Below are 19,209 nucleotides of genomic sequence, written 5' to 3' on the forward strand. Positions count from 1 at the left end.
CCCCAGTCCCTGTATGTATGTATGTATATATAGGAATACAGCGACCTGTAGCATCTCAGCCGCAGTCTCCAGTCCCTGTATGTATGTATGTGTATATAGGAATACAGCGACCTGTAGCATCTCAGCCGCAGTCCCCAGTCCCTGTATGTATGTATGTATGTGTATATAGGAATACAGCGACCTGTAGCATCTCAGCCGCAGTCCCCAGTCCCTGTATGTATGTATGTGTATATATAGGAATACAGCGACCTGTAGCATCTCAGCCGCAGTCCCCAGTCCCTGTATGTATGTATGTGTATATATAGGAATACAGCGACCTGTAGCATCTCAGCTGCAGTCCCCAGTCCCTGTATGTATGTATGTGTATATAGGAATACAGCGACCTGTAGCATCTCAGCTGCAGTCCCCAGTCCCTGTATGTATGTATGTATATATAGGAATACAGTGACCTGTAGCATCTCAGCCGCAGTCCCCAGTCCCTGTATGTATGTATGTGTATATAGGAATACAGCGACCTGTAGCATCTCAGCCGCAGTCCCCAGTCCCTGTATGTATGTATGTATATATATATATAGGAATACAGCGACCTGTAGCATCTCAGCCGCAGTCCCCAGTCCCTGTATGTATGTATATATAGGAATACAGCGACCTGTAGCATCTCAGCCGCAGTCCCCAGTCCCTGTATGTATGTATGTGTATATATAGGAATACAGCGACCTGTAGCATCTCAGCTGCAGTCCCCAGTCCCTGTATGTATGTATGTATGTATGTATGTATGTATATATAGGAATACAGTGACCTGTAGCATCTCAGCCGCAGTCCCCAGTCCCTGTATGTATGTATGTGTATATATAGGAATACAGCGACCTGTAGCATCTCAGCCGCAGTCCCCAGTCCCTGTATGTATGTATGTATATATAGGAATACAGCGACCTGTAGCATCTCAGCCGCAGTCCCCAGTCCCTGTATGTATGTGTATATATATATAGGAATACAGCGACCTGTAGCATCTCAGCCGCAGTCCCCAGTCCCTGTATGTATGTGTGTATGTGTATATATAGGAATACAGCGACCTGTAGCATCTCAGCCGCAGTCCCCAGTCCCTGTATGTATGTGTGTATATATATAGTAATACAGCGACCTGTAGCATCTCAGCTGCAGTCCCCAGTCCCTGTATGTATGTATGTGTGTATATATATAGGAATACAGCGACCTGTAGCATCTCAGCCGCAGTCCCCAGTCCCTGTATGTATGTATGTATGTGTATATATATAGGAATACAGCGACCTGTAGCATCTCAGCCGCAGTCCCCAGTCCCTGTATGTATGTATGTATGTGTATATAGGAATACAGCGACCTGTAGCATCTCAGCCGCAGTCCCCAGTCCCTGTATGTATGTATGTGTATATAGGAATACAGTGACCTGTAGCATCTCAGCCGCAGTCCCCAGTCCCTGTATGTATGTATGTATGTATATATAGGAATACAGCGACCTGTAGCATCTCAGCCGCAGTCCCCAGTCCCTGTATGTATGTATGTGTATATATAGGAATACAGCGACCTGTAGCATCTCAGCCGCAGTCCCCAGTCCCTGTATGTATGTATATATAGGAATACAGCGACCTGTAGCATCTCAGCCGCAGTCCCCAGTCCCTGTATGTATGTGTGTATATAGGAATACAGCGACCTGTAGCATCTCAGCTGCAGTCCCCAGTCCCTGTATGTATGTATGTATGTATGTATGTATGTATGTATAGGAATACAGCGACCTGTAGCATCTCAGCCGCAGTCTCCAGTCCCTGTATGTATGTATGTATGTGTATATATAGGAATACAGCGACCTGTAGCATCTCAGCCGCAGTCCCCAGTCCCTGTATGTATGTATATATAGGAATACAGCGACCTGTAGCATCTCAGCCGCAGTCTCCAGTCCCTGTATGTATGTATGTATGTGTATATATAGGAATACAGCGACCTGTAGCATCTCAGCCGCAGTCCCCAGTCCCTGTATGTATGTATGTATGTATATATAGGAATACAGCGACCTGTAGCATCTCAGCTGCAGTCCCCAGTCCCTGTATGTATGTATGTGTATATATAGGAATACAGCGACCTGTAGCATCTCAGCCGCAGTCCCCAGTCCCTGTATGTATGTATGTATATATAGGAATACAGCGACCTGTAGCATCTCAGCCGCAGTCTCCAGTCCCTGTATGTATGTATGTATGTGTATATATAGGAATACAGCGACCTGTAGCATCTCAGCCGCAGTCCCCAGTCCCTGTATGTATGTATGTATGTGTATATAGGAATACAGCGACCTGTAGCATCTCAGCTGCAGTCCCCAGTCCCTGTATGTATGTGTATATATATAGGAATACAGCGACCTGTAGCATCTCAGCCGCAGTCCCCAGTCCCTGTATGTATGTGTGTATATATAGGAATACAGCGACCTGTAGCATCTCAGCCGCAGTCCCCAGTCCCTGTATGTATGTGTGTATATATAGGAATACAGCGACCTGTAGCATCTCAGCCGCAGTCCCCAGTCCCTGTATGTATGTGTATATATAGGAATACAGCGACCTGTAGCATCTCAGCCGCAGTCCCCAGTCCCTGTATGTATGTATGTGTATATATAGGAATACAGCGACCTGTAGCATCTCAGCCGCAGTCCCTGTATGTATGTGTGTATATAGGAATACAGCGACCTGTAGCATCTCAGCCGCAGTCCCCAGTCCCTGTATGTATGTATGTGTATAGGAATACAGCGACCTGTAGCATCTCAGCTGCAGTCCCCAGTCCCTGTATGTATGTATGTATGTGTATATATAGGAATACAGCGACCTGTAGCATCTCAGCCGCAGTCCCCAGTCCCTGTATGTATGTGTGTATATAGGAATACAGCGACCTGTAGCATCTCAGCCGCAGTCCCCAGTCCCTGTATGTATGTATGTATGTATATATAGGAATACAGCGACCTGTAGCATCTCAGCCGCAGTCCCCAGTCCCTGTATGTATGTATGTGTATATAGGAATACAGCGACCTGTAGCATCTCAGCCGCAGTCCCCAGTCCCTGTATGTATGTATGTGTATATAGGAATACAGCGACCTGTAGCATCTCAGCCGCAGTCCCCAGTCCCTGTATGTATGTATGTATATATATATATAGGAATACAGCGACCTGTAGCATCTCAGCCGCAGTCCCCAGTCCCTGTATGTATGTATGTATGTATATATAGGAATACAGCGACCTGTAGCATCTCAGCCGCAGTCCCCAGTCCCTGTATGTATGTATGTATATATAGGAATACAGCGACCTGTAGCATCTCAGCCGCAGTCCCCAGTCCCTGTATGTATGTATGTATGTATATATAGGAATACAGCGACCTGTAGCATCTCAGCCGCAGTCCCCAGTCCCTGTATGTATGTATGTATGTATATATAGGAATACAGTGACCTGTAGCATCTCAGCCGCAGTCCCCAGTCCCTGTATGTATGTGTGTATATATAGGAATACAGCGACCTGTAGCATCTCAGCCGCAGTCCCCAGTCCCTGTATGTATGTGTATATATAGGAATACAGCGACCTGTAGCATCTCAGCCGCAGTCCCCAGTCCCTGTATGTATGTATGTATATATAGGAATACAGTGACCTGTAGCATCTCAGCCGCAGTCCCCAGTCCCTGTATGTATGTGTGTATATATAGGAATACAGCGACCTGTAGCATCTCAGCCGCAGTCCCCAGTCCCTGTATGTATGTGTGTGTATATATATAGGAATACAGCGACCTGTAGCATCTCAGCCGCAGTCCCCAGTCCCTGTATGTATGTATGTATGTATGTATGTATGTGTATATATAGGAATACAGCGACCTGTAGCATCTCAGCCGCAGTCCCCAGTCCCTGTATGTATGTATGTATGTATGTGTATATATAGGAATACAGCGACCTGTAGCATCTCAGCCGCAGTCCCCAGTCCCTGTATGTATGTATGTATGTATGTGTATATATAGGAATACAGCGACCTGTAGCATCTCAGCCGCAGTCCCCAGTCCCTGTATGTATGTATGTATATATAGGAATACAGCGACCTGTAGCATCTCAGCCGCAGTCCCCAGTCCCTGTATGTATGTATGTGTATATATATAGGAATACAGCGACCTGTAGCATCTCAGCCGCAGTCCCCAGTCCCTGTATGTATGTGTGTATATATAGGAATACAGCGACCTGTAGCATCTCAGCCGCAGTCCCAAGTCCCTGTATGTATGTATGTGTGTATATAGGAATACAGCGACCTGTAGCATCTCAGCCGCAGTCCCCAGTCCCTGTATGTATGTATGTATGTATGTATATATAGGAATACAGCGACCTGTAGCATCTCAGCCGCAGTCCCCAGTCCCTGTATGTATGTATGTATGTATATAGGAATACAGCGACCTGTAGCATCTCAGCCGCAGTCCCCAGTCCCTGTATGTATGTGTGTATATATAGGAATACAGCGACCTGTAGCATCTCAGCCGCAGTCCCCAGTCCCTGTATGTATGTGTGTATATATAGGAATACAGCGACCTGTAGCATCTCAGCTGCAGTCCCCAGTCCCTGTATGTATGTGTGTGTATATAGGAATACAGCGACCTGTAGCATCTCAGCCGCAGTCCCCAGTCCCTGTATGTATGTATGTATGTATGTATATATAGGAATACAGCGACCTGTAGCATCTCAGCCGCAGTCCCCAGTCCCTGTATGTATGTGTGTATGTATATATAGGAATACAGCGACTGTAGCATCTCAGCCGCAGTCCCCAGTCCCTGTATGTATGTATATATAGGAATACAGCGACCTGTAGCATCTCAGCCGCAGTCCCCAGTCCCTGTATGTATGTATGTGTGTATATATAGGAATACAGCGACCTGTAGCATCTCAGCCGCAGTCCCCAGTCCCTGTATGTATGTATGTATGTGTGTATATAGGAATACAGCGACCTGTAGCATCTCAGCCGCAGTCCCCAGTCCCTGTATGTATGTATGTGTATATATAGGAATACAGCGACCTGTAGCATCTCAGCCGCAGTCCCCAGTCCCTGTATGTATGTATGTATGTATGTATATAGGAATACAGCGACCTGTAGCATCTCAGCCGCAGTCCCCAGTCCCTGTATGTATGTATGTATGTGTGTATATATATAGGAATACAGCGACCTGTAGCATCTCAGCCGCAGTCCCCAGTCCCTGTATGTATGTATGTATGTGTGTATATAGGAATACAGCGACCTGTAGCATCTCAGCCGCAGTCCCCAGTCCCTGTATGTATGTATGTGTATATATAGGAATACAGCGACCTGTAGCATCTCAGCCGCAGTCCCCAGTCCCTGTATGTATGTATGTGTATATATAGGAATACAGCGACCTGTAGCATCTCAGCCGCAGTCCCCAGTCCCTGTATGTATGTATGTATGTATGTATGTATGTATATATAGGAATACAGCGACCTGTAGCATCTCAGCTGCAGTCCCCAGTCCCTGTATGTATGTATGTATGTGTATATAGGAATACAGCGACCTGTAGCATCTCAGCCGCAGTCCCCAGTCCCTGTATGTATGTATGTATGTGTATATAGGAATACAGCGACCTGTAGCATCTCAGCCGCAGTCCCCAGTCCCTGTATGTATGTATGTGTGTATATATAGGAATACAGCGACCTGTAGCATCTCAGCCGCAGTCCCCAGTCCCTGTATGTATGTATGTATATATAGGAATACAGCGACCTGTAGCATCTCAGCCGCAGTCTCCAGTCCCTGTATGTATGTATGTGTATATAGGAATACAGCGACCTGTAGCATCTCAGCCGCAGTCCCCAGTCCCTGTATGTATGTATGTATGTGTATATAGGAATACAGCGACCTGTAGCATCTCAGCCGCAGTCCCCAGTCCCTGTATGTATGTGTATATATAGGAATACAGCGACCTGTAGCATCTCAGCCGCAGTCCCCAGTCCCTGTATGTATGTATGTGTATATATAGGAATACAGCGACCTGTAGCATCTCAGCCGCAGTCCCCAGTCCCTGTATGTATGTATGTATGTGTATATATAGGAATACAGCGACCTGTAGCATCTCAGCTGCAGTCCCCAGTCCCTGTATGTATGTGTGTATATATAGGAATACAGCGACCTGTAGCATCTCAGCCGCAGTCCCCAGTCCCTGTATGTATGTATGTATGTATGTATATAGGAATACAGCGACCTGTAGCATCTCAGCCGCAGTCCCCAGTCCCTGTATGTATGTATGTGTATATATAGGAATACAGCGACCTGTAGCATCTCAGCCGCAGTCCCCAGTCCCTGTATGTATGTATGTATGTGTGTATATATAGGAATACAGCGACCTGTAGCATCTCAGCCGCAGTCCCCAGTCCCTGTATGTATGTATGTATGTATATTTAGGAATACAGCGACCTGTAGCATCTCAGCCGCAGTCCCCAGTCCCTGTATGTATGTGTATATATAGGAATACAGCGACCTGTAGCATCTCAGCCGCAGTCCCCAGTCCCTGTATGTATGTATGTGTATATATAGGAATACAGCGACCTGTAGCATCTCAGCCGCAGTCCCCAGTCCCTGTATGTATGTGTGTATGTATATATAGGAATACAGCGACCTGTAGCATCTCAGCCGCAGTCCCCAGTCCCTGTATGTATGTGTGTATATATAGGAATACAGTGACCTGTAGCATCTCAGCCGCAGTCCCCAGTCCCTGTATGTATGTATGTGTATAGGAATACAGCGACCTGTAGCATCTCAGCTGCAGTCCCCAGTCCCTGTATGTATGTATGTATGTATGTGTATATATAGGAATACAGCGACCTGTAGCATCTCAGCCGCAGTCCCCAGTCCCTGTATGTATGTATGTGTATATATAGGAATACAGCGACCTGTAGCATCTCAGCCGCAGTCCCTGTATGTATGTATGTATATATAGGAATACAGTGACCTGTAGCATCTCAGCCGCAGTCCCCAGTCCCTGTATGTATGTATGTATATATAGGAATACAGCGACCTGTAGCATCTCAGCCGCAGTCCCCAGTCCCTGTATGTATGTATGTATATATATAGGAATACAGCGACCTGTAGCATCTCAGCCGCAGTCCCCAGTCCCTGTATGTATGTATGTGTATATAGGAATACAGCGACCTGTAGCATCTCAGCCGCAGTCCCCAGTCCCTGTATGTATGTATGTATGTATATATAGGAATACAGCGACCTGTAGCATCTCAGCCGCAGTCCCCAGTCCCTGTATGTATGTGTGTATATATAGGAATACAGCGACCTGTAGCATCTCAGCCGCAGTCCCCAGTCCCTGTATGTATGTGTATATATAGGAATACAGCGACCTGTAGCATCTCAGCCGCAGTCCCCAGTCCCTGTATGTATGTATGTGTATATATAGGAATACAGCGACCTGTAGCATCTCAGCCGCAGTCCCCAGTCCCTGTATGTATGTATGTATGTGTATATATATAGGAATACAGCGACCTGTAGCATCTCAGCCGCAGTCCCCAGTCCCTGTATGTATGTGTATATATAGGAATACAGCGACCTGTAGCATCTCAGCCGCAGTCCCCAGTCCCTGTATGTATGTATGTGTATATATAGGAATACAGCGACCTGTAGCATCTCAGCCGCAGTCCCCAGTCCCTGTATGTATGTATGTGTATATATAGGAATACAGCGACCTGTAGCATCTCAGCCGCAGTCCCCAGTCCCTGTATGTATGTGTGTATATATATAGGAATACAGCGACCTGTAGCATCTCAGCTGCAGTCCCCAGTCCCTGTATGTATGTATGTATGTGTATATAGGAATACAGCGACCTGTAGCATCTCAGCCGCAGTCCCCAGTCCCTGTATGTATGTATGTATGTGTATATATATAGGAATACAGCGACCTGTAGCATCTCAGCCGCAGTCCCCAGTCCCTGTATGTATGTATGTATGTATGTATATTTAGGAATACAGCGACCTGTAGCATCTCAGCCGCAGTCCCCAGTCCCTGTATGTATGTGTATATATAGGAATACAGCGACCTGTAGCATCTCAGCCGCAGTCCCCAGTCCCTGTATGTATGTATGTGTATATATAGGAATACAGCGACCTGTAGCATCTCAGCCGCAGTCCCCAGTCCCTGTATGTATGTATGTATGTGTGTATATATAGGAATACAGCGACCTGTAGCATCTCAGCCGCAGTCCCCAGTCCCTGTATGTATGTATGTATATATAGGAATACAGCGACCTGTAGCATCTCAGCTGCAGTCCCCAGTCCCTGTATGTATGTATGTATGTATATATAGGAATACAGCGACCTGTAGCATCTCAGCCGCAGTCCCCAGTCCCTGTATGTATGTATGTATGTATATATAGGAATACAGCGACCTGTAGCATCTCAGCCGCAGTCCCCAGTCCCTGTATGTATGTATGTGTATATATAGGAATACAGCGACCTGTAGCATCTCAGCCGCAGTCCCCAGTCCCTGTATGTATGTGTATATATAGGAATACAGCGACCTGTAGCATCTCAGCCGCAGTCCCCAGTCCCTGTATGTATGTGTATATATATAGGAATACAGCGACCTGTAGCATCTCAGCCGCAGTCCCCAGTCCCTGTATGTATGTATGTGTATATATAGGAATACAGCGACCTGTAGCATCTCAGCCGCAGTCCCCAGTCCCTGTATGTATGTATGTGTATAGGAATACAGCGACCTGTAGCATCTCAGCCGCAGTCCCCAGTCCCTGTATGTATGTGTGTATATATAGGAATACAGCGACCTGTAGCATCTCAGCCGCAGTCCCCAGTCCCTGTATGTATGTGTGTATATATAGGAATACAGCGACCTGTAGCATCTCAGCTGCAGTCCCCAGTCCCTGTATGTATGTGTGTATATATAGGAATACAGCGACCTGTAGCATCTCAGCCGCAGTCCCCAGTCCCTGTATGTATGTGTGTATGTATATATAGGAATACAGCGACTGTAGCATCTCAGCCGCAGTCCCCAGTCCCTGTATGTATGTATGTGTATATATAGGAATACAGCGACCTGTAGCATCTCAGCCGCAGTCCCCAGTCCCTGTATGTATGTATGTATGTATGTATATATAGGAATACAGCGACCTGTAGCATCTCAGCCGCAGTCCCCAGTCCCTGTATGTATGTATGTGTATATAGGAATACAGCGACCTGTATCATCTCAGCCGCAGTCCCCAGTCCCTGTATGTATGTATGTATGTATGTATGTATGTATATATAGGAATACAGCGACCTGTAGCATCTCAGCCGCAGTCCCCAGTCCCTGTATGTATGTATGTATGTATATATATATAGGAATACAGCGACCTGTAGCATCTCAGCCGCAGTCCCCAGTCCCTGTATGTATGTGTATATATATAGGAATACAGCGACCTGTAGCATCTCAGCCGCAGTCCCCAGTCCCTGTATGTATGTATGTGTATATAGGAATACAGCAACCTGTAGCATCTCAGCCGCAGTCCCCAGTCCCTGTATGTATGTATGTATGTGTATATAGGAATACAGCGACCTGTAGCATCTCAGCCGCAGTCCCCAGTCCCTGTATGTATGTATGTATGTGTATATAGGAATACAGCGACCTGTAGCATCTCAGCCGCAGTCCCCAGTCCCTGTATGTATGTATGTATGTGTATATAGGAATACAGCGACCTGTAGCATCTCAGCCGCAGTCCCCAGTCCCTGTATGTATGTATGTATATATAGGAATACAGCGACCTGTAGCATCTCAGCCGCAGTCCCCAGTCCCTGTATGTATGTATGTGTATATATAGGAATACAGCGACCTGTAGCATCTCAGCTGCAGTCCCCAGTCCCTGTATGTATGTATGTATATATAGGAATACAGCGACCTGTAGCATCTCAGCCGCAGTCCCCAGTCCCTGTATGTATGTGTGTGTATAGGAATACAGCGACCTGTAGCATCTCAGCCGCAGTCCCCAGTCCCTGTATGTATGTATGTGTGTATATATATAGGAATACAGCGACCTGTAGCATCTCAGCCGCAGTCCCCAGTCCCTGTATGTATGTATGTGTGTATATAGGAATACAGCGACCTGTAGCATCTCAGCCGCAGTCCCCAGTCCCTGTATGTATGTGTGTGTATAGGAATACAGCGACCTGTAGCATCTCAGCCGCAGTCCCCAGTCCCTGTATGTATGTATGTGTGTATATATATAGGAATACAGCGACCTGTAGCATCTCAGCCGCAGTCCCCAGTCCCTGTATGTATGTATGTGTGTATATAGGAATACAGCGACCTGTAGCATCTCAGCCGCAGTCCACAGTCCCTGTATGTATGTATGTATGTATATATAGGAATACAGCGACCTGTAGCATCTCAGCCGCAGTCCCCAGTCCCTGTATGTATGTGTGTGTATATATATAGGAATACAGCGACCTGTAGCATCTCAGCCGCAGTCCCCAGTCCCTGTATGTATGTATGTGTATAGGAATACAGCGACCTGTAGCATCTCAGCTGCAGTCCCCAGTCCCTGTATGTATGTATGTGTATATATAGGAATACAGCGACCTGTAGCATCTCAGCCGCAGTCCCCAGTCCCTGTATGTATGTGTATATATAGGAATACAGCGACCTGTAGCATCTCAGCTGCAGTCCCCAGTCCCTGTATGTATGTATGTGTATATATAGGAATACAGCGACCTGTAGCATCTCAGCCGCAGTCCCCAGTCCCTGTATGTATGTGTGTATATATAGGAATACAGCGACCTGTAGCATCTCAGCCGCAGTCCCCAGTCCCTGTATGTATGTGTGTATATATAGGAATACAGCGACCTGTAGCATCTCAGCCGCAGTCCCCAGTCCCTGTATGTATGTATGTATATAGGAATACAGCGACCTGTAGCATCTCAGCCGCAGTCCCCAGTCCCTGTATGTATGTATGTGTATATATAGGAATACAGCGACCTGTAGCATCTCAGCCGCAGTCCCCAGTCCCTGTATGTATGTATGTATGTGTATATATATAGGAATACAGCGACCTGTAGCATCTCAGCCGCAGTCCCCAGTCCCTGTATGTATGTGTGTATATATAGGAATACAGCGACCTGTAGCATCTCAGCCGCAGTCCCCAGTCCCTGTATGTATGTGTGTATATATAGGAATGCAGCGACCTGTAGCATCTCAGCCGCAGTCCCCAGTCCCTGTATGTATGTATGTGTATATAGGAATACAGCGACCTGTAGCATCTCAGCCGCAGTCCCCAGTCCCTGTATGTATGTGTGTATATATATAGGAATACAGCGACCTGTAGCATCTCAGCTGCAGTCCCCAGTCCCTGTATGTATGTATGTATGTGTATATAGGAATACAGCGACCTGTAGCATCTCAGCCGCAGTCCCCAGTCCTTGTATGTATGTATATATAGGAATACAGCGACCTGTAGCATCTCAGCCGCAGTCCCCAGTCCCTGTATGTATGTATGTATATATAGGAATACAGCGACCTGTAGCATCTCAGCCGCAGTCCCCAGTCCCTGTATGTATGTGTATATAGGAATACAGCGACCTGTAGCATCTCAGCCGCAGTCCCCAGTCCCTGTATGTATGTATGTGTATATATAGGAATACAGCGACCTGTAGCATCTCAGCTGCAGTCCCCAGTCCCTGTATGTATGTATGTGTATATATAGGAATACAGCGACCTGTAGCATCTCAGCCGCAGTACCCAGTCCCTGTATGTATGTATGTGTATAGGAATACAGCGACCTGTAGCATCTCAGCCGCAGTCCCCAGTCCCTGTATGTATGTGTGTATATATAGGAATACAGCGACCTGTAGCATCTCAGCCGCAGTCCCCAGTCCCTGTATGTATGTATGTATATATAGGAATACAGCGACCTGTAGCATCTCAGCCGCAGTCCCCAGTCCCTGTATGTATGTATGTGTATATATAGGAATACAGCGACCTGTAGCATCTCAGCCGCAGTCCCCAGTCCCTGTATGTATGTATGTATATAGGAATACAGCGACCTGTAGCATCTCAGCCGCAGTCCCCAGTCCCTGTATGTATGTATGTATGTGTATATAGGAATACAGCGACCTGTAGCATCTCAGCCGCAGTCCCCAGTCCCTGTATGTATGTATGTGTATATATAGGAATACAGCGACCTGTAGCATCTCAGCCGCAGTCCCCAGTCCCTGTATGTATGTGTGTATATATAGGAATACAGCGACCTGTAGCATGTCAGCCGCAGTCCCCAGTCCCTGTATGTATGTATGTGTATATATAGGAATACAGCGACCTGTAGCATCTCAGCCGCAGTCCCCAGTCCCTGTATGTATGTGTGTATATATAGGAATACAGCGACCTGTAGCATCTCAGCCGCAGTCCCCAGTCCCTGTATGTATGTATGTATGTGTATATATATAGGAATACAGCGACCTGTAGCATCTCAGCCGCAGTCCCCAGTCCCTGTATGTATGTGTGTATATATATATAGGAATACAGCGACCTGTAGCATCTCAGCCGCAGTCCCCAGTCCCTGTATGTATGTGTGTATATAGGAATACAGCGACCTGTAGCATCTCAGCCGCAGTCCCCAGTCCCTGTATGTATGTATGTGTATATATAGGAATACAGCGACCTGTAGCATCTCAGCCCCAGTCCCCAGTCCCTGTATGTATGTGTATATATAGGAATACAGTGACCTGTAGCATCTCAGCCGCAGTCCCCAGTCCCTGTATGTATGTATGTGTATATATAGGAATACAGCGACCTGTAGCATGTCAGCCGCAGTCCCCAGTCCCTGTATGTATGTATGTATGTATATATAGGAATACAGCGACCTGTAGCATCTCAGCCACAGTCCCCAGTCCCTGTATGTATGTGTATATATAGGAATACAGCGACCTGTAGCATCTCAGCCGCAGTCCCCAGTCCCTGTATGTATGTGTATATATAGGAATACAGTGACCTGTAGCATCTCAGCCGCAGTCCCCAGTCCCTGTATGTATGTGTATATATAGGAATACAGCGACCTGTAGCATCTCAGCCGCAGTCCCCAGTCCCTGTATGTATGTATGTGTATATATAGGAATACAGCGACCTGTAGCATCTCAGCCGCAGTCCCCAGTCCCTGTATGTATGTATGTGTATATATATATAGGAATACAGCGACCTGTAGCATCTCAGCCGCAGTCCCCAGTCCCTGTATGTATGTATGTATATATAGGAATACAGCGACCTGTAGCATCTCAGCCGCAGTCCCCAGTCCCTGTATGTATGTGTATATATATAGGAATACAGCGACCTGTAGCATCTCAGCCGCAGTCCCCAGTCCCTGTATGTATGTGTGTATATATATAGGAATACAGCGACCTGTAGCATCTCAGCTGCAGTCCCCAGTCCCTGTATGTATGTATATATATATACACACATCAGACGCCGCTCCAGGTTTTGCGCTGTCCGTGTTTTGGATCAGGTGCTAGTTGGGCCTATGGGATGCATTGCTCATGGTCTCTGTCATTGCTCTTCTCTGGAGTTTTGGTGACTGATATTTGTTGGTTTTTGTCCCTCTCAGGCTTCCGGCGCAGCGATCGGGACGATTATCTGAAGGAGGTGATTATAAGGTTATAATAATGGGGGGGGGGGGGGCTTGAGGATTGAGGGGGGAGTTCTGTTGTATTTGGGTTTTTTGGGGTGTATTGGGGCGGGGGTCTCTTCTGGGGTTGCAGTGGGATATTGTGGTGGGGGTCTCTGCTGGGGCTGGGGGTCGCTGTGTATCTGGGGGGTATTGGGGGTCTCTCTGTGTAACTGGGGGGGTATTGGGGGGTCTCTGTGTAGCTGGGGGGGTATTGGGGGTCTCTGTGTATCTGGGGGGGGTATTGGGGGTCTCTGTGTAGCTGGGGGGAGTATTGGGGTCTCTCTGTGTAGCTGGGGGGAGTATTGGGGTCTCTCTGTGTATCTGGGGGGGGTATTGGGGGTCTCTGTGTAGCTATATATTGGGGGTCTCTGTGTAGCTGGGGGGGATATTGGGGGTCTCTGTGTAGCTGGGGGTATATTGGGGGTCTCTGTGTAGCTGGGGGGAGTATTGGGGTCTCTCTGTGTAGCTGGGGGGGTATTGGGGGTCTCTGTGTAGCTGGGGGGGCATTGGGGGTCTCTGTGTAGCTGGGGGGGGCATTGGGGGTCTCTGTGTAGCTGGGGGGGATATTGGGGGTCTCTGTGTAGCTGGGGGGGGCATTGGGGGTCTCTGTGTAGCTGGGGGGGATATTGGGGGTCTCTGTGTAGCTGGGGGGATATTGGGGGTCTCTGTGTAGCTGGGGGGATATTGGGGGTCTCTGTGTAGCTGGGGGGATATTGGGGGTCTATAGTTGGGGGGGGGCATTGGGGGTCTCTGTGTAGCTGGGGGGATATTGGGGGTCTCTGTGTAGCTGGGGGGCATTGGGGGTCTCTGTGTAGCTGGGGGGGGCATTGGGGGTCTCTGTGTAGCTGGGGGGGGCATTGGGGGTCTCTGTGTAGCTGGGGGGGGCATTGGGGGTCTCTGTGTAGCTGGGGGGGCATTGGGGGTCTCTGTGTAGCTGGGGGGGGTATTGGGGGTCTCTGTGTAGCTGGGGGGAGTATTGGGGTCTCTATAGTTGGGGGAGTATTGGGGGTCTCTGTGTAGCTGGGGGGGTATTGGGGGTCTCTGTGTAGCTGGGGGGGTATTGGGGGTCTCTGTGTAGCTGGGGGGGTATTGGGGGTCTCTGTGTAGCTGGGGGGGTATTGGGGGTCTCTGTGTAGCTGGGGGGGGTATTGGGGGTCTCTGTGTAGCTGGGGGGGTATTGGGGGGTCTCTGTGTAGCTGGGGGGGTATTGGGGGGTCTCTGTGTAGCTGGGGGGGTATTGGGGGTCTCTGTGTAGCTGGGGGGGGTATTGGGGGTCTCTGTGTAGCTGGGGGGGGTATTGGGGGTCTCTGTGTAGCTGGGGGGAGTATTGGGGTCTCTATAGTTGGGGGAGTATTGGGGGTCTCTGTGTAGCTGGGGGGGGGCATTGGGGGTCTCTGTGTAGCTGGGGGGGATATTGGGGGTCTCTGTGTAGCTGGGGGGGATATTGGGGGTCTCTGTGTAGCTGGGGGTATATTGGGGGTCTCTGTGTAGCTGGGGGGAGTATTGGGGTCTCTATAGTTGGGGGAGTATTGGGGGTCTCTGTGTAGCTGGGGGGGATATTGGGGGTCTCTGTAGCTGGGGGGGATATTGGGGGTCTTTGTGTAGCTGGGGGTATATTGGGGGTCTCTGTGTAGCTTGGGGGGTATTGGAGGTCTCTATAGTTGGGGGGGTATTGGGGGTCTCTGTGTAGCTGGGGGGGGCATTGGGGGTCTCTGTGTAGCTGGGGGGATATTGGGGGTCTCTGTGTAGCTGGGGGGGGGCATTGGGGGTCTCTGTGTAGCTGGGGGGATATTGAGGGTCTCTGTGTAGCTGGGGGGGGGGCATTGGGGGGTATTGGGGGTCTCTGTGTAGCTGGGGGGGGCATTGGGGGGTATTGGGGGTCTCTGTGTAGCTGGGGGGAGTATTGGGGGCCTCTGCATAGCTGGGGGGTATTGGGGGGTCTCTGTGTAGCTGGGGGGGGTATTGGGGGCCTCTGCATAGCTGGGGGGGTATTGGGGGTCTCTGTGTAGCTGGGGGGGTATTGGGGGTCTCTGTGTAGCTGGGGGGGCATTGGGGGTCTCTGTGTAGCTGGGGGGCATTGGCGGTCTCTGTGTAGCTGGGGGGGTATTGGGGGTCTCTGTGTAGCTGGGGGGGTATTGGAGGTCTCTATAGTTGGGGGGGGGGGGTATTGGGGGTCTCTGTGTAGCTGGGGGGGGGGGTATTGGGTGTCTCTGTGTAGCTGGGGGGGGGGGGTATTGGGGTCTCTGTGTAGCTGGGGGGGGGGGGTATTTGGGGGTCTCTGTGTAGCTGGGGGGGGGGGGTATTGGGGGTCTCTGTGTAGCTGGGGGGGGGGGTATTGGGGGTCTCTGTGTAGCTGGGGGGGGTATTGGGGGTCTCTGTGTAGCTGGGGGGGGTATTGGGGGTCTCTATAGTTGGGGGGGGGGGGGGTATTGGGGGTCTCTGTGTAGCTGGGGGGGGGATTGGGGGTCTCTGTGTAGCTGGGGGGGGGATTGGGGGTCTCTGTGTAGCTGGGGGGGGGGATTGGGGGTCTCTGTGTAGCTGGGGGGGTATTGGGGGTCTCTGTGTAGCTGGGGGGGGTATTGGGGGTCTCTGTGTAGCTGGGGGGGGGGGTATTGGGGGTCTCTGTGTAGCTGGGGGGGTATTGGGGGGGGTCTCTGTGTAGCTGGGGGGGTGTTAGGGGGGTCTCTGTGTAGCTGGGGGGGTATTGGGGGGGTCTCTGTGTTGCTGGGGGGGTCTCTGTGTAGCTGGGGGGTATTGGGGGTCTCTGTGTAGCTGGGGGGGTATTGGGGGGGGTCTCTGTGGTAGCTGGGGGGGTGTTAGGGGGGTCTCTGTGTAGCTGGGGGGTGTTAGGGGGTCTCTGTGTAGCTGGGGGGGTATTGGGGGGGGTCTCTGTGTAGCTGGGGGGGTCTCTGTGTAGCTGGGGGGGGTATTGGGGGTCTCTGTGTAGCTGGGGGGGGTATTGGGGTCTCTGTGTAGCTGGGGGGGGTATTGGGGGTCTCTATAGTTGGGGGGGGGGGGGTATAGGGGCGGGGGATTGGGGTATCAGATATTTCTCTATATTCTGTGATTTCTCTGCTGCAGCTTTACACGACCGGTAACCAGTATCACTTCCTGCACAGCCTCGCCCTGCTGGCCGCACCCCACTGCCGGCGCCCCTGCTGGTATGTACCAACTGTATACATCTATATACACCCCCCTGTATACATCTATATACTGCTCCTCCTCCTCCTGGATACATCTATATACTGCTCCTCCTGGTATACATCTATATACACACCCCGTATACATCTATATACTGCTCCTCCTCCTGTATACATCTATATACTGCTCCTCCTCCTGGATACATCTATATACTGCTCCTCCTCCTGGATACATCTATATACTGCTCCTCCTGTATACATCTATATACACACCCCGTATACATCTATATACTGCTCCTCCTCCTGTATACATCTATATACACCCCCCCCCCCCTGTATACATCTATATACTGCTCCTGCTCCTCCTGTATACATCTATATATACTGGCACCTCCTCCTCCTGTATACATCTATATACTGCTCCTCCTCCTCCTCCTGTATACATCTATATACTGCACCTCCTCCTCCTCCTGTATACATCTATATACTGCTCCTCCTCCTCCTCCTGTATACATCTATATATACTGCACCTCCTCCTCCTGTATACATCTATATACTGCTCCTCCTCCTCCTCCTGTATACATCTATATACTGCACCTCCTCCTCCTCCTGTATACATCTATATACTGCTCCTCCTCCTCCTCCTCCTCCTGTATACATCTATATACTGCACCTCCTCCTCCTCCTGTATACATCTATATACTGCACCTCCTCCTCCTCCTGTATACATCTATATACTGCTCCTCCTCCTCCTCCTGTATAAATCTATATATACTGCACCTCCTCCTCCTGTATACATCTATATACTGCTCCTCCTCCTCCTCCTGTATACATCTATATACTGCACCTCCTCCTCCTCCTGTATACATCTATATACTGCTCCTCCTCCTCCTCCTGTATACATCTATATACTGCACCTCCTCCTCCTCCTGTATACATCTATATACTGCTCCCTCTCCTCCTCCTCCTCCTGTATACATCTATATACTGCACCTCCTCCTCCTCCTGTATACATCTATATACTGCTCCTCCTCCTGTATACATCTATATACTGCTCCTCCTCCTGTATACATCTATATACTGCTCCTCCTCCTGTATACATCTATATACTGCTCCTCCTCCTCCTCCTGTATACATCTATATACTGCACCTCCTCCTCCTCCTCCTGTATACATCTATATACTGCTCCTCCTCCTGTATACATCTATATACTGCTCCTCCTCCTGTATACATCTATATACTGCTCCTCCTCCTGTATACATCTATATACTGCACCTCCTCCTCCTCCTGTATACATCTATATACTGCTCCTCCTCCTCCTGTATACATCTATATATACTGCTCCTCCTCCTCCTCCTCCTGTATACATCTATATACTGCACCTCCTCCTCCTGTATACATCTATATACTGCTCCTCCTGTATACATCTATATACTGCTCCTCCTCCTCCTGTATACATCTATATACTGCTCCTGCTCCTCCTCCTCCTCCTCTATACATCTATATATACTGCACCTCCCTCCTCCTCCATACATCTATATATACTGCTCCACCCCCTCCTCATACATCTATATATACTGCTCCACCCCCTCCTGTATACATCTATATACTGCTCCACCCCCTCCTGTATACATCTATATACTGCTCCACCCCCTCCTGTATACATCTATATACTGCTCCACCCCCTCCTGTATACATCTATATACTGCTCCTCCTCCTTCTGTGTACATCTATATCCTCCTGTATACCTGTGTGTATCTCACCCCACCCTCTCTGGCTCCCCCTGCAGGCTGGATCTCTCCTGACCTCGGGCATGCTCCTGTTTTGTGGTTCGTTCTATTACCACGCTCTGAGCGGAGACCCCACCCTGACCAAGGCGGCACCCTATGGGGCACCCTCCTCATCCTGGGGTGGGCGGCCATGGCGCTGTGAGGGGCCTGATGTAGTGTCACAGGAGCTGACAGTCTAATGTCTGTCCCTCAGAGGGAGGGCCGGTGATGCCTGCGCCTTCTCAGCATCTTTCCTGGGGGTCGTCTTCAGGTTCTTTTGATTATTTTGGGCTGATTGGAGTCGGGATGATTATCCATGTGAATCAGCGATGGAATTTTAATTAGCAATAAAAATGTTATTTGGATCATTTACCCCATTATTGTGATGTCGGGGGTCAGAGGTCGTGACCCTGCAGGAGACCCATTCCCATCTTCATGGCAGAGGCCCTATGATGTCATCATGTAAAACCCATGTGACCTCTGACCTGAGGTCACAGACCCTGTGGTGACCCTTCCAGTCATCACGGCAGCAGCAGAGGAGCTCGTCACCGATTATACGGAGAACAGCCCCCCCCACCCCCCCCGAGGGTCACTATAAGTGGTCGCAGCTCCGG

General features: G+C 49.3%; 1 protein-coding gene across 1 annotated transcript in view; it reads left to right on the forward strand.

The window, feature by feature from the left end:
- The window catches only part of TMEM256 (transmembrane protein 256), a 43,317-nt gene extending 24,357 nt beyond the window's left edge, over positions 1-18,960 (forward strand). Inside the window, 4 exon segments of the mRNA XM_072150081.1 lie at positions 13,624-13,661; positions 16,768-16,851; positions 18,616-18,712; positions 18,715-18,960. Of these exon segments, the coding sequence (XP_072006182.1) occupies positions 13,624-13,661; positions 16,768-16,851; positions 18,616-18,712; positions 18,715-18,758 (263 nt within the window). The 3' untranslated portion in view covers positions 18,759-18,960.
- The last annotated feature ends 249 nt before the right edge of the window (positions 18,961-19,209 follow it).

The sequence above is a fragment of the Engystomops pustulosus genome, chromosome 4 (genome assembly GCF_040894005.1).
Source record: "Engystomops pustulosus chromosome 4, aEngPut4.maternal, whole genome shotgun sequence".
Classification (NCBI taxonomy): domain Eukaryota; kingdom Metazoa; phylum Chordata; class Amphibia; order Anura; family Leptodactylidae; genus Engystomops; species Engystomops pustulosus.